General features: G+C 42.6%; 1 protein-coding gene across 4 annotated transcripts in view; it reads right to left on the minus strand.

The window, feature by feature from the left end:
• Nucleotides 1-8,566: 8,566 nt before the first annotated feature.
• LOC114650077 (anoctamin-7-like) overlaps nucleotides 8,567-14,884 on the minus strand; it is an 84,769-nt gene continuing 78,451 nt past the window's right edge. The window contains exons 19-20 of one of the 4 annotated variants that reach the window (XM_051926051.1): nucleotides 13,524-13,590; nucleotides 8,568-8,804 (exon numbers count right to left, since the gene is read on the minus strand). In XM_051926051.1, coding sequence (XP_051782011.1) covers nucleotides 13,543-13,590 — 48 coding nt within the window. In that variant the 3' untranslated portion in view covers nucleotides 8,568-8,804; nucleotides 13,524-13,542. Of the gene's footprint in view, nucleotides 8,805-13,522; nucleotides 13,591-14,884 lie in introns of those variants that run through there. The other 3 variants (XM_051926053.1, XM_028799517.2, XM_051926052.1) reach the window with 3 other exon arrangements.

Here is a 14,884-nt window from a genome sequence, read left to right on the forward strand (position 1 = left end):
GCCTCTTTTTGATGGTATTATTCAATGTAGAACTGAGACTCAGAGTCTTGTATTTCATTGTTCAGTGTGGTGATCAGGCATATTAATCTTGGTGTGATCATTCACTTGGGGATCAGTTTCGGTTAACGTAGTGGTCTCTAGGAGGGAGAAAATGTAACAGATAGTACCCAAAATAAAATGAATAAATAAGACATGTCTTCAGGCGTCCTGTGATTGTTTTGAGTGGTGGAAGTTCTGGATGCCAATGAACTCTGTAGTGTAAGCCACCATTTCTGCCTCCTCTCCCCTGTAAATCTCCTCAGATGCCTTCACAACATTTATTTATATAGCACATTTTCATACAACAATGTAGCTCAACATACTTTACGAGCTAACAAAGAGAAAGTTACAAGAAAAAAAACCAATTTTATTCAACAATAATATTGAAGAAGTAACAACAAAACCAGGTAAGGTCAGCTGGCCGACTATTGAGTGTACTGTATGTTTGGTGTGGCAGCAGAGCCTGAGCATAAAGCAAAAGTGACGTGCAATGCTGCCATCTAGTGTTGTCCTGAGGGATGTGCAGTTTAGTGGAATAATTGCTTTAAAACAGGGATCTCAAACTCCAGTCCTGGAGGGCCGTTGTGGCTGCAGGCTTTCATTCTAACCCTTTTCTTAATTAGTGAGCAGTTTTTGCTGCTAATTAACTTCTTCTGAATTAATTGTAACTGACTTGCTCTTGAAGACTCAGACCTCTTGTTTTATTTTTCCTTAATTAACTGGCAAACAACAGGGCGGCATGGTGGCGCAGTGGTAGTGCTACTGCTTTGCAGTAAGGAGACCTGGATTTGCTTCATGGGTTCTCCCTGTGTGGAGTTTGCATGTTCTCCCCGTGTCTGCGTGGGTTTCCTCTGGGTACTCCGGTTTCCTCCCACAGTCCAAAGACATGCAGGTTAGGTGCATTGGCGATTCTAAATTGTCCCTAGTGTGTGCTTGGCGTGTGTGTGCCCTGCGGTGGGCTGGTGACCTGCCTAGGATTTGTTCCTGCCTTGCGCCTTGTGTTGGCTGGGATTGGCTCCAGCAGACCCCCCGTGATCCTGTGTTAGGATATAGTGGGTTGGACAATGACTGACTGACAATAATGAGATACAAAATGAGCTAAAACATGACCAGCAAACAGTAGGGATCATACAATATCTGAAAATAAAGAAAGGCAAAGGTCTCAGGAATGTTGATCTGCTCAGGTCCCCAAAATATTTTAAGAGTACTCTTAGAAATGAGAAAAATCAACAATTTCGTAAATGTATGCTATTGCACAATGAGAGCAGAAACAAGCAATGGAATTAAAGAACGGGTTTAATTAACAACAAGATGCTGCGCCTAATTATGCAACTGGTTGGAGTGAAATTGGTTGGAGTTTGAGGCTCTGACTTAGTTGGTCTTCTGTTAGATCCCTCACTTCACATTTCATTTCTGTTTGGGTGCCATTTAAGGAAAGAAGTGAGGCAATTCAGAGGAACAAATCTTAAAATGCAAGTCAATTAAAATGAATTCAAAAGAAGTTAATTAGCAGCAAGAAAAAGGGTATAGAATGAAAACCTGCAGCCACTGGTGCTCTCCAGGACCAGAGTTGGGGACCCCTGTCCTAGGGGATTATCAAAATAGACAGTATGAGTGGTGGTCATAGGAGCACACACCCTAAGATTATTTAAATGCTGGCTATACTGGAAAATCTTCAGAAAACTCATGTAGTGTGAGGAGGAATTATAAAAAATAAGAGTGGGAACGTCACCCTGAACGAGTGATAATGCCTCACGCCAGTCTCCCCCCCATGGAGAACATCATCAGACTGCAAGCAGCACATTAAACTTCATTTTGGCCAGTTCTGAAGGGTGAAGTAGCGAAGTATCAGTGTTTCATTACTACACGAGGTGCCCACTTATTGAAGAAGCCTTTATCTCAATTGTCATCTCTCATCTTCATTTACCATCAAAAAGCTTCAGTGACTTGTTTCCCTGCAACTTGCTCAACAACTGCATTCTCATTAACTCCAGTGCTGGTGCTCCTTAGCCTCCTGGCTGATTTTGAGACACTAAACATCAAAACTCTTTTGAACTGCCTGGTGAGCTATACTGGTGTTACAGAAACTTAGATACATAACTGTAACTCCATTTAAATAGATAGATAGATAGATACTTTATTAATCCCAAGGGGAAATTCACATACTCCAGCAGCAGCATACTGATACAAAAAACAATATTAAATTAAAGAGTAATAAAAATGCAGGTAAAAACAGACAATAACTTTGAATAATGTTAACGTTTACCCATACGGGGTGGAATTGAAGAGTCGCATAGTGTGGGGGAGGAACGATCTCCTCAGTCTGTCAGTGGAGCAGGACAGTGACAGCAGTCTGTCGCTGAAGCTGCTCCTCTGTCTGGAGATGATACTGTTCAGTGGATGCAGTGGATTCTCCACTATTGACAGGAGCCTGCTCAGCGCCTGTCGCTCTGCCATGGATGTCAAACTGTCCAGCTCCATGCCTACAATAGAGCCTGCTTTCCTCACCAGTTTGTCCAGGCGTGAGGCGTCCTTCTTCTTTTTTCTCCGCTCGGTTTTGCAGACTGGCGGCACCCAGTGTCAAAGCAGTGCTACTGTTCCTGTGTGGTTACCCTTTCTTTCTTAGACCCACATTCCTGATGCGGCTTTATAAATACACTGAAACTAACTGCATACTGTTTATTAGAGTAATGCATCTGATTGTAATTAACCTGTAGCAGTATAATGGTCCAGGGAATAGCCATAGTATTCCAAATACCATAACTGCTTTAGCGTTGTTACTCTCACTGCATCTTCTTCTTCTTTCAGCTGCTCCTGTTAAGGGTTGCCACAGCGGATCATCTTTTTCCATATTACTCTCACTGCACCACTCGGAGTATTTATATCACTGTATCTGAGTGGGGAATCACAGCAGCCACTGATCGGAAAGAGAATTATCGGTATACAGCATCAGGCAAATGCTTCAAAGCCTTTCCTGTACGGACCTCGCGGTTCACAAACAGTTTCATCCCAAGAACTATAAATGCACTCAATCAAGTGCTCCTTGTAGAACTGTTTTTTCTTATAAGTACAATTACCTCACTGTAAACTTGCACTACAGTTATAATATTGCACAACCTGCGCCACTTTATAAAGCGTGTATGACGACGATATTATTTTTAAGATGAAATGCAGAAAAATATGTTGATTATATTATACAGATAAAACTTTAACTTCATTTAAATAATCTGTATTGTTAATAATTAAACATGTGAGGACACGGTGCCGCAGCGCTAGCTAGTTCAGGGATTATTCCTGCCTCATGCTGTATTCTTGCTGGTGCTGATGCAACACTGGAAGAATAGATGAATAGAATAATTAAACACGTACTACGAAGATATTTCAATGTTCCTTAAAAGTTTTGAAGAATCGGCGTTCTAAGCTTACAGATGACTTAACGTCTATTACAGAGCTGATTGTGTGGCGATTGCGTATTTGGATAAAGAAAAGTATGGACAGGAATTGGAGGTTAGTATGTGTGAAAGAGACAGTACTTCTGTAATAAATTATTTCATTGAAGGTCGCGCATGGCGCAGCAAGCATCTTGCGTGAGATATGAACAATCACTGTGCCATTGTGTTCTTTTGTTTAATAACATGCTTTCATTCCTATCATCATGAAAAAGATATCACGTATACATCTCAGTATTTTAATTATTCAGAGAGCTGTAATATCATGAATGTAATGGATTCTGTGTCCTGTCGGAGAAAGAACGGAAGCACGTAGTGATTCACACACACAGAGCACATAGAAGATCAAATACAGTACAAAGCATTTAACGTGCTACTTTAGTTATGATGGAATTTGAGAAACTAGTAAAATAAACAATTTTAAGATGAAGTTTATGATGTTCTGCTTTAATGACAAAATAAAGTACGTGATTAAAGTGGAAATTTCGAGATTAAAGTTGACATTTCATGCTTTTTTCCCCACTGTGTGCCTATTTTTTTTTCTCTGTACCCTAATAAGCTTTCATATGACAGTCAGACAGTGGGCTACGACTCGCCTTTTCATGGCAACTTTGATATGTGACTCCTTTTTTTATTTTGGGCACTGTGCGACTTTGTGAACTTGAGCTTTCGAGTTTCTCCGACACTATGTCACTCGATCAACTTCCTTTTGTTGATTATACCACTGTTTAAACCAACAAATAGTACGTTTTTCCTTTGCCTCCACTTGGTATTTGCTGAAATTCTTACATTTTCCCCTGTGCTTTTCCCATTGTCTTTTCACAGAAGGCTATTTATATTGATTTGCATATTCAAAGAGGCGTATTTCTAGGAGGAGTTGGGGCGGGACAGAAGGCGCGTGCACGTGCGTTACTTTCACGCTGATCGGGATTTATGTAGTGGAAGAACGTGGAAGTTTGCGTACGCACAGATTCCTACATCTGGATTTTTCTGTGCGTACGCACATTCCCGCTTTTGTGCTTACGCCATGTTACAGTGTGAGTTCTACGCACGGCGTTATACATGAGGCCCCAGGTGAGAGAATGAGACCTCTTGATTAAAAAAAAAGAACCAGCAGGGTGGCTCATAGAGTAGCAGTATGAAAACTGGTTGCAACCCAAAAAACAGACTGAGGTGCAGGGAGAGTTTGACAGCATTCTGTGCGGATTTGTGTCGTCTTTCTTAGTACACCTTCAAAACAGTGGGTGTAGTACAGGCGCTTAAATTAACCTCCTTAGTGTTAGACCCGTGCCTCACTCAGGCTGTGAAAAAACAGTGTTAAAAGTGTTAGCCCTGAGTGTCACTCGGGTAATTGCATAGACGCATCTCTCGTAAGCGTTAGAGCCAAGGATTATTGGGCTGTAAAAATGCTAACAACATTAGTCTCAAGTGATACTTGGGCAATGGTATAGGCGTGTCTTATGTAAGTGTCAGGCCTGAGCATAACCCGGGCAACAGTATAGACGCGTCTTCTCCTAGCCTTTAATGACATCTCGTAAGAAACATTTTTCAGCAGCCCAGGTTTGTCACGCTCTTGACAGCGATACGAGCAGTGATGCTAGGAGCCTCTCAGTGAAATTGGAATGGACAGTGAAATCGATAATGATTTGGAAGAATCCAAAAGTGACCCTTGCGTTTGGGTTTTTGTTGATCGTCATTCAAATAAACCAGCACCACCTTGCTTTGATATTATGGGGCTGCCAGAAATAAAAGTGAACGTTGTCAGCCACTTACTTACTTGAATTTATTTCGCAATGATGATGTGATTGAAAGAATTGGTGTTGAGATGAACTGTTATGCTGAACGGTGTAGTGTAAATGACCGTACACGTAACCAGTTTTCCTGATCAAAGATATACCAGACAAAAGAGATATTTTGACAGTTGTGGCAGATCGCTGGGGTTCTTACCCGGCCGGGACGCCTAGAAGGACCGGAAGGTGACTGTTATGTCTTCCGGGTCATGAGGAGGCAACCGCCCTGGAGCCTAAGAGGACCACGGGAGAGGAGGAGAGACTTTCCAACTCGTTGGGACCCGTGGCCACCGCCAGGGGGCACCTTAAGCCTCCTAGAACCCGGGAGACCTTTACTACCGCCACACTCTGCAAGATGGTGGAAGAGCCTTCCAGGGACGTCCGGAGTGCTTCTGGTGCAAAGGGCAGCACTTCCGCCGGAAGGACGTCATCAGCCACCTGGAGCACATCCGGGCGGGAATAAAAGGCGCCGCCTTCCTACAGTCTGGGAGCCAGAGTCGGGAGTGGGAGTAGGACAAAGCTCCCCTGGAGGAGAGAGGCGGCCAAGGACATTGAGAGAAGTCTGTAATAGAGGTGATTAGTGCTTGGGGCACTGTGTGTGCTGTTTGGGACTGTGTAATCTGTGATTAATAAACGTGTGACTTTTATAAAGATGTGGTTTTCGACTGGTGGTGTCCGGGTAAATCTCACAATGGTGCCTGAACAAGGACCTTCCGCTTCTTACAAAGCGAGGGACCCAACAAATAAAATTTTTGTGAGCTGCCCGGAACCTCAGTCGGCCACACACACGTCCTGCATGGAGACGGCCCGCACATGCACCGCAGACATTCCACGAATCGCCCTTAGGCTGTCGGAGATTATCCAGAGTGCCGTCTTCCACCCGAGAGGGGTGAGCAATGCCAGCCAAGGCAGAGAGGAAGGGGATTCCCCAGCGTTCGTCGTCGCCGGAGACTGCGGTATGCACAAGCACTGACGCGTCTGGAGGAGCATACCTGGAACCGCGTCAGTAGCTGGGGTGTGCCAATCCTGTCAGCGAAGCTGGGACGGCATCGCTAGAGGAAGGGGAGGATCCGCCACGTTTTCAGAAGCCGAGGCAGAGTGGCTATAGCGAGTCTCACACACCCCTCGGGAGGATGGTGAAGATGGCGGCAAACTGGAAGTCCCGCCCTGTGACAGGCAAAGGATTGGACGGTGTGTGCCGTGCTCCCGTCGGTGTTTGGTTAACGATGGGACCGGTGAACGTACATCCTGAGCAAGGGGAGGATCCGGTGGTACCCAGAAGAAAGCTCCAGAATGCACAGCCGGTGAGTAGGACCGATTTTAAGGTAAGTCCTCCACTGGCTAATGCTGTATTTCTGCCTGCAGACCAAGACCAATCAGGGAGGATGCTTCGATTAATGCAGATGATCAAGCAGGTAGAACATGACCTCCATGTCTTTGTAGACGAGCTGGAGAGGAAGGCGGTCGCGCCATGTCAGACCTTACGTCATGAGGAAGAGAGGCACGACACTGGAATCTTTGGCCGGAGGATCGTGGGGGTACAGGTGAGTGAAACTGGTACCATAAAGGAAAAGGGAGGTGCGAGCAAATCCGTTCTAGGATCGCGTGGTTCTGAGGATTTAGTAGCTGCATCTCTGACAGTGGAAGCGACATGAAGTGCTGATCGCTTGGAAGGGGTGGAGCCAAGACGCTGGCTGACAAGTGCCGTGGGTCTTAGTGCTCTACCGCCGGAGCCAGCATCAGTCTTGTGTCACTCTGCAGGTGCGCAGACAGCAAGGTGTCTTTTCCTTTCCTGTAGGAAGACCCAAAGCTCCAAAGTCAGCAAGGGCGAACCCAGTATGTACCCCGATGAAGGGGAGTGGGTGTCAAGGCTTTGGCGACCAGGGTGCTGGTCAAAGGGGGGAGCGTTGGCCCTATTTCAGAAGGAAAAAAGCCAGACAGTGGCGTCAGGGCAACGTCTCCACCCCTATGTCTATTTTATATTTTATAGGACCAGGCCATGGGAGAAAACCAATTATGCCCACTTCGTCTGAATTGCATACTCACGGGACAGACCGCTACGAAAGACTGTTCTTTGCTGGCGATAGGGCACTGTGGCAGATCGCTGGGGTTCTTACCTGGCCGGGACGCCTAGAAGGACTGGAAGGTGACTGTTATGTCTTCTGGGTCATGACGAGGCAACTGCCCTGGAGCAGGAGAGGACCACGGGAGAGGAGGAGAGACTTTCCAACTCGTTGGGACCCGTGGCCACTGCCAGGGGGCGCCTTAAGCCTCCTAGAACCCGGGAGACCTTTACTTCCGCCACACTCTGCAAGATGGAGGAAGAGCCTTCCAGGGACGTCTGGAGTGCTTCCGGTGCAAAGGGCAGCACTTCCGCCACACCAGAAAGTGCTGCCGGAAGGACGTCATCAGCCACCTGGAGCACATCCAGGCGGGAATAAGAGGCGCTGCCTTCCTACAGTCTGGGAGCAGGACAAAGCTCCCTTGGAGGAGAGAGGCGGCCAAGGACATTGAGAGAAGTCTGTAATAGAGGTGATTAGTGCTTGGGGCACTGTGTGTGCTGTTTGAGACTGTGTAATCTGTGATTAATAAATGTGTGATTTTTATAAAGATGTGGTTTCCGACTGGTGGTGTCCGGGCAAATCTCACACAGTATATACAGTATTAGCATCATCATTATAATTATTCATTTCAGATTATTATTGATCATTATTATTTGTATCATTATTATACTTTTTACTTTTCTGACGTTGTACTTTTAGTGTTTTGTACATTTTACAGTAGGAAGATGAGATTTAATAAAAAATGTAATTTTTCAAGCCAAAAAAAAATTAAATGTCTTTTAAAATTTTTTTGAAAAAAAAAAAACAAAACATTTAACACTAAGGAGGTTATGGAAGTGCTTTCCAATAAGCAGCCCTGTCCATGCCTACTTACTCACCATTCGAGTCTGCAAACTAACTCCTCTTCTTTTCACATCGAGTCATTAACAGTATTTTTCACAGAAGTACATATAGAAAAAGAATGAGAAAATTATAACATGTAATTTCCAAGAATAAGTAGCCATTGGCCACAGGTGGTCCTTCATAACTTTAACTTTGACAAAGTGGTCCTCAGTCCAAAACACTTTGAGAGCCACGGCTCCAAAAAACGCTTTTTACATGTAAAGTTTAGATGTTTTAGTCAAGTGTGCAACAAAAACAAATTTGACAACATGAATCAGACATTTCTCACAATTTAAAAGTAACCTGTAACGTTAATATAAATATATACATTTTTTTTATTGACAGATATATTAATGTATAACAGTTAAACTAATTGATTCATGTTACATCTGGATTAAAGTTCTTTTTTTGTATAAAATGAGTTATTAATTACAATTAAAATTGCTTAAAGCACTATTAAAATACAAATAATTTTGATAAGTATGTGCACTTCATTTTCACATTATACATTTTTAAAAACTATATAAAAATCCAGTGAGTGGTTGAATTCCTTTTTCACCTTGTTATGGCTTCTTTGTTTCCTGAAAAAGGAAAATAAAATGAAAACAAATTAATATTGCGTGACAATTGACAAGAATTGCTGCGAAATGCAGTACGAAACCCATCTCATCAATAAAGCCTCTTCTCACTCGACTGTTGAATTTGCACTGTTCACCAGGCCTCACATCTATTGTATTCTGTGCTGAATTTTAACCACAAAATAATCTAAATAATACAGTGGAACCTCGGTTCACGACCATAATTCGTTCCAAAACTCTGGTCGTAAACCGAGTTGGTCGTGAACCGAAGCAATTTCTCCCATAGGATTGTATGTAAATACAATTAATCCGTTCCAGATCGTATGAACTATATGCATATATATACAGTGGAACCTCGAGATACGATCACCTCTGTATTCGAGAAATTCAAAATACGAGGAGAGTATGAGCGAAAAATTCAGATCTAAATACGAGCATTGGCTCGCGTAACGAGCCACGAGCCAGGCTGTGGGTATAGCTCGCGGCTTAGCAAGGGGGCGTGGTAGCAGTTGCGAGCCGCGATCTGCGGTGTCTGCGTTTCTCACTTAAGTGCACAGGTGGGAAACTGCCCACATCCATGATTGTTCCTGTGGCTGATGGGCTGCAGCTGCCATGTCCTCCCCGCATATATAGAGAAGCGCGAGCCGGTTAAGGGGGAGAAAAAGTAAAAGAAAAGAGAGAGAGAGAGAGAGAGAGAGAGAGAAGGCAGGCAGGCAGGCAGGAGAGCAGGCTCGCGTGTAGCTGAACAGTGAGCTGAACAGCTGAAGCAGGACGGTGTAGAGAAGGTCAGCTGCATTAAGAGTGTCTCGCCTGTTGCAGAGCCCGCAGGTGAGACGCTAACAGAGAAGAAGCACCGGGGATTGTCATCTGTTTTTTAAAGACTGCATCCTTTTGACGTTTTAACCTCGTGTTAAAGGATTGTTATTCTTGTGTATTTTAAACCTCCACTTCACAACTGTTTTAAGGATTATTTATTTAAAGATTTATTGAATGCTCTACTGCACTTTGGACACCTGTTTTGATTCTTTTAATAATCAGTTATATTATTTACCAGTGTTATTTATTAAAGGTAGACTTCAGTATATATAATTTATCAGTGTTATTTGTTAGGAAAATTGATTTTTATGTTAATATATTTGGGGTGCAGAACGGATTAACTGGATTTCCATTATTTTCAATGGGGAAGTTTGTTCTAGATACGAGAAATTCGCTATACAAGCTCAGTTCTGGAACGAATTAAACTCGTATCTAGAGGTTCCACTGTATATATTTTTTAGTTTTTAAGCACAAATATAGTTAATTATACCATAGAATGCACAGCGTAATGGTAAACTAAATGTAAAAACACTGAATAACACCGAGAAAACCTTGAACAACAGAGAAAACTAACACTGCAATAGTTCGCACTATAGTGCTAGGAACCGCTCGCTAAAAACACTTTTTTTTTTAATGAGTTTTAAGCACAGGGGAAAAAATGAACATTTGAAAAATCCGTAATTTAATAAACCACCAAGAAAAGTAACATTGCAACAATGCAGGCTACGAACCGATCACTGTAAATACAACTGAATACAAAAACAAGCCATCTCTACCTTATGCGTCCCTCGCTCGCTCTCTCTCACTCGCGCCTGTGTGTGTGTGTGCGTGTGTCTCTCTTTTGCGAGCCTGGAGCGCCTGTGTGTGTGTCTCTCTAGCGCTCCTGTGTGTGTGCGCGCCTCTCTCTCCCCGCCTGTGTGTGTGTGCGTGTGTCTCTCTTTTGCCAGCCTGGAGCGCCTGTGTGTGTGTCTCTCTAGCGTGCTCCTGTGTGTGTGCCGCCTCTCTCTCCCGCGCCTGTGTGTGTTCGTCTCTCTTTTGCAAGCCTGGAGCGCCTGTGTGTGTGTCTCTCTAGAACACTCCTGTGTGTGTGCTCGCCTCTCTAGGGCGTGCTCCTGTGTGTGTGTGTGCGGCTCTCTCTGTCTCGCGCTGCCTGTGTGTGTGCCTCTGTCTCTCGCGCTGCCTCTGTGTGTGTGTGTGTGTGTGTGTGTGTGTGTGTGTGTGTGTGTGTCGCGCTCTCTCGCTGTCTCTTTTGCTCGCTGCACAGGAAATGCACAGGGAGAGACTGAACATGTACAAACCGAAAGGGAACCTGACTTGTTTGTATACCGAGTGTGTGGTTGTGAACTGAGGCAAAAGTTTGCCGAACCTTTTGGTCGTAAACCGAGTTGTACGTGTACCGAGACGTTTGTGAACCGAGATTCCACTGTAATTCTAAACAGTGAAATCACTCTGGTACAGCACCTGTTTGTGGAAAGCTTACATGTTTTCTCCATTTCTCCCTAGGCACTCCGGTTACCTCATATCCTGCGATGCAAATTACTCAGCATATCTAAGGTGGCCCTGCATGCCTTGTGATGGACTGCTGCCACATCCAGGGTTGGTCCATGTCTTGTGTCCAGTGGAGTTAGGATCACAAAGAGCCACAATGAATAACTATACAGAACAACCACCAAATCCCCATCCTTATTAAGAAACATTTTCCTGTTATTTTCTGCATGACCATGAATAACATGGCCAGCCATCTCTGATTCAGCACACTAAATATCCTCCATATGCATTAGCTTTTCATTTTTACATTTTTTTTCGTTCTAAAACTAGATGCTGTAGACATCAGAGGTAACATGCAAAACTGGATCTCAAATTGGTTAACTGGCAGTAGACAAAGAATGCAGAGAAGAAGAGAATGCTGTACGTGGAATGAGGTCATCAGTCCCTCAGGGGTCTGTCCTTGGACCATTACTTTTTCTAATTTATATTAATGACATTAACTCTGGTATAGTTAATAAAGTTGTGAACCTTGCAGATTATATACTATAACTACAGCAATGAAAGACACTAAGGAAGCAACAAAAAACAATGCACAAAGACTGGATGAACACCTGGAAAATGCACTTTAAAAGAGAAAAGAAAAGTGCAAAGTGCTACAGGTGGGCAAGGTGGGCAAAAGAATCATTGATTATAAATACAAGATCGGAGACACTGTCATGCAGAAAGCAACCTCAGAAAATAGGCAATATTTTCATCATCTAAGCAATGTGCAGAAGCAATTTAAAGGGCAATTAAAATATAATCATAAACCAAGGGAAATCTCAGACTATATAATGAACTAGAAATACTGGATTTGGAGTACTGTGTGCAGTTCTGGTCACCATGTTACAAGAAAGACATAACAGCACTTGAAGCTGTGCAGACGAGAGTAACCAAGCGCATCCCAGGACTTGAGGACATGTGCTACTCTGACAGACCCAGAGAAATAAACCTGTTTAGTCTCAAGCAGAGGAGACTCCATGGGGACCTAATGCAGGTCCCCAAAATCCTCTAAAGTACTGGTAAATTAGATCCAGCTGAATTCTTTGAGCTTAAGGGTGAATAGCATATTCGAGGACACCAGTGGAAATTAAGCGGAAGTGCGTTTAGGATCGAATCCAAGAAGCACTACTTTACACAAAGAGTTGTGTGACTGTGGAACAAACTACTGAGCCATGTGGTTGAAGCAGAACCTTGACATGATTTTTAAGAAGTATTTGGGGGAGATATTAGATCCCAGCTTAGCTATTAGCTAAACAAATTAGCTCTCTCAGAGTAAGACATGTTCTTAAGTCCTGGGATGGACCAGGGGCACTCCTCTGCACAGCTTCAAGTGCTGCTATGACTTTCTTGTAGTGTAGGGATGGGAACTGCACATAATATTTCAGATGTGGTCTCACTAGTACATCATAGGTTCTGAGCATAACATCCTTCGATTTATATTAATACAGTTTTTCCGATATAGCCAAACATTTTAATTGCCTTTTGATTCGCTTCTGCACATTGTTTACATGATTAAAATGTTGTGTCAACCCCTTAATTGAGGGTCACAATTAAACTGGAGCCAGTCCATCGCATGGTACACTCATTCACACACTTGCATTCACTCATACTGGGTCAATTGCAGCCATTCCTAATAGTTTAAGCTTGTGCTGATGAACTCCTTATTAGTCGTACCCATCACACCATGGACGTGATCAAACCGGGCTCACTAAATGAAGCGCCGTATGTGACCTACTGCATGCAAATGACTAACATATTTCAATCCCTGTAGAAAAACAAAATCCAGTACAACACTAATAATGTGCCATACAAACACAATGCTTTTCTTAATTATTAGACATGAAAAATACACAAACGATTGCAGTGTACCAGGACATATCTTGAAAGTTTTCATTGATCAAGGATTTATTTTATGCATGCCATGTCAAATCTAAAATGTGTGAGAAAAGATGGTAAACTTGCACTTACAGTAAATTCATAATCATAACACATGATTAAAGACAAAACAAACAACTCCAAAGTTCCTACAACACACACAGACCATTTGTTTACACTGTAAACCTTATTTAAACATTATCAAATAAGAAAAGGCTGCTTCTGGTAGATATTGTTTAACAACTTTCTGGGAATCTCCTGCACTTGACGTAAGAGACGGGCGATAAATAAACGATTCAACAGCAAGCCCTCAGTTACTGTAAAAAAGTCTTATGGTTATTTCTGTTAAATAAAAAAGTGTGATCATTATCATGCCAGACAACGCAATTCTCGGTGTCCAGCTGTGGCACTTGGCACCACTGCTACTGTACTTTGACCATGTGTCTTTTGTCTGTGGAATGAGTGGTTGGTAATAATAATAATAAAATACACATTAGATACCAACTTACAAAATGGAATATCATTTCATTTTCTTTCTTGCTTTTTCTTTCTGAACTCTATAGTTTTCCTGTTTACAGTAAAAGAAACACATTTGTTAGCTACACAGCACACCTTTGCTCAGAAATTATAATACAAATTTCAATCTTAATGATCACTGCTGAAAGAAAGAGGCAGATGAAAACTGCCTAAATATCACTATGTGTATACATCTACAGTATGCGCATACTGTGTGGAGTTTTACATTTGAAAATGTGACTTGTGTTTCAGTTGCATGGAATTGTATTTTTAAGTATCTCAAACATTGTATAGCACCCTGACCTTGTAAGTGGAAGTGTGCTTTGTATGTATAAAGTTTTGAATAGTCATAGTCTGGTCATTTAAAGACTTAGCATTCAGGAAAATGAAACAGTCATAGAAAAAAATGCTCATTTTTTAAAATTACTGTGACAAAATATGAAGGAGAAAACAAAAGTGAAAAAATGTGGAGGAATACAAAACATAATATTATCAACTATGGATTTTTTTTTGCTTCTTGAACTTCAAAACAGTTCAACTAAAGATCACAGATATAGTACACACCACAGATGTTATAGCGGTGTTATGTCACTCTCCCCTTTTGTTAATCAAGAATCCATCAAGCTAAAGAAAACAGTGTCGCCAATTATGTGCAACTGAAAACTCCAGAGGAACAATTTCTAGTGTGAAGGAGGAACTGCTAGAATTCAGTTGAGTGGAATGTGTTTCAGAGGGGACAGATTTCATGTTGGAGGAACAGTCAAGGTTATTTCTATCTGCATGGGGGCATGCAGATCTAAATTTAATATTGGGGATACAAAGTCATACCACTCAACTAAGGCCTTTCTTTGGGCGTGCCGCAATGAGATAGTGTTCAGAGGTCATACTAATCGGACATTCTCCAAATTTGTATAGGCATCTGTCTGTACTGCAAGGCAGGCAATTCTGGAAGCATTTCTGAATGTCTGGTCTTTGAAATGGTGCTGGCAAGCATTGGGGTGCAATCTCTGCAGGAGCTGCCAGGAAGCACTGAGGTGTAAGAATGACTCCGAGTCTGGAAGGAATCCCAGGAGAAAGTCTGAATGGCTTGCCTTTACTAAGCAGAGGTAAGAATTCCCTGGGGCTAGGATGAAGAGCACTCAAAGATAAGACAAACAGCGAGATAACATGAATGCCTAGGAGGGCTTTGAGGAAGATACATTTGTGAATAATCACAAGAAGTAGTTAGAAGCCAAAAGGGTTTCTTTGAAAGCAATAACAAAAAAATCTGATCTTCCCAGCATAAGAATTTCCCTGTGTAAACATGTGATGTGAACCTAATGTCGTTGGGAGCTCTGCAATGGACA

Source organism: Erpetoichthys calabaricus, chromosome 4 (assembly GCF_900747795.2).
Source record: "Erpetoichthys calabaricus chromosome 4, fErpCal1.3, whole genome shotgun sequence".
NCBI classification, from domain to species: Eukaryota; Metazoa; Chordata; class Cladistia; order Polypteriformes; family Polypteridae; genus Erpetoichthys; species Erpetoichthys calabaricus.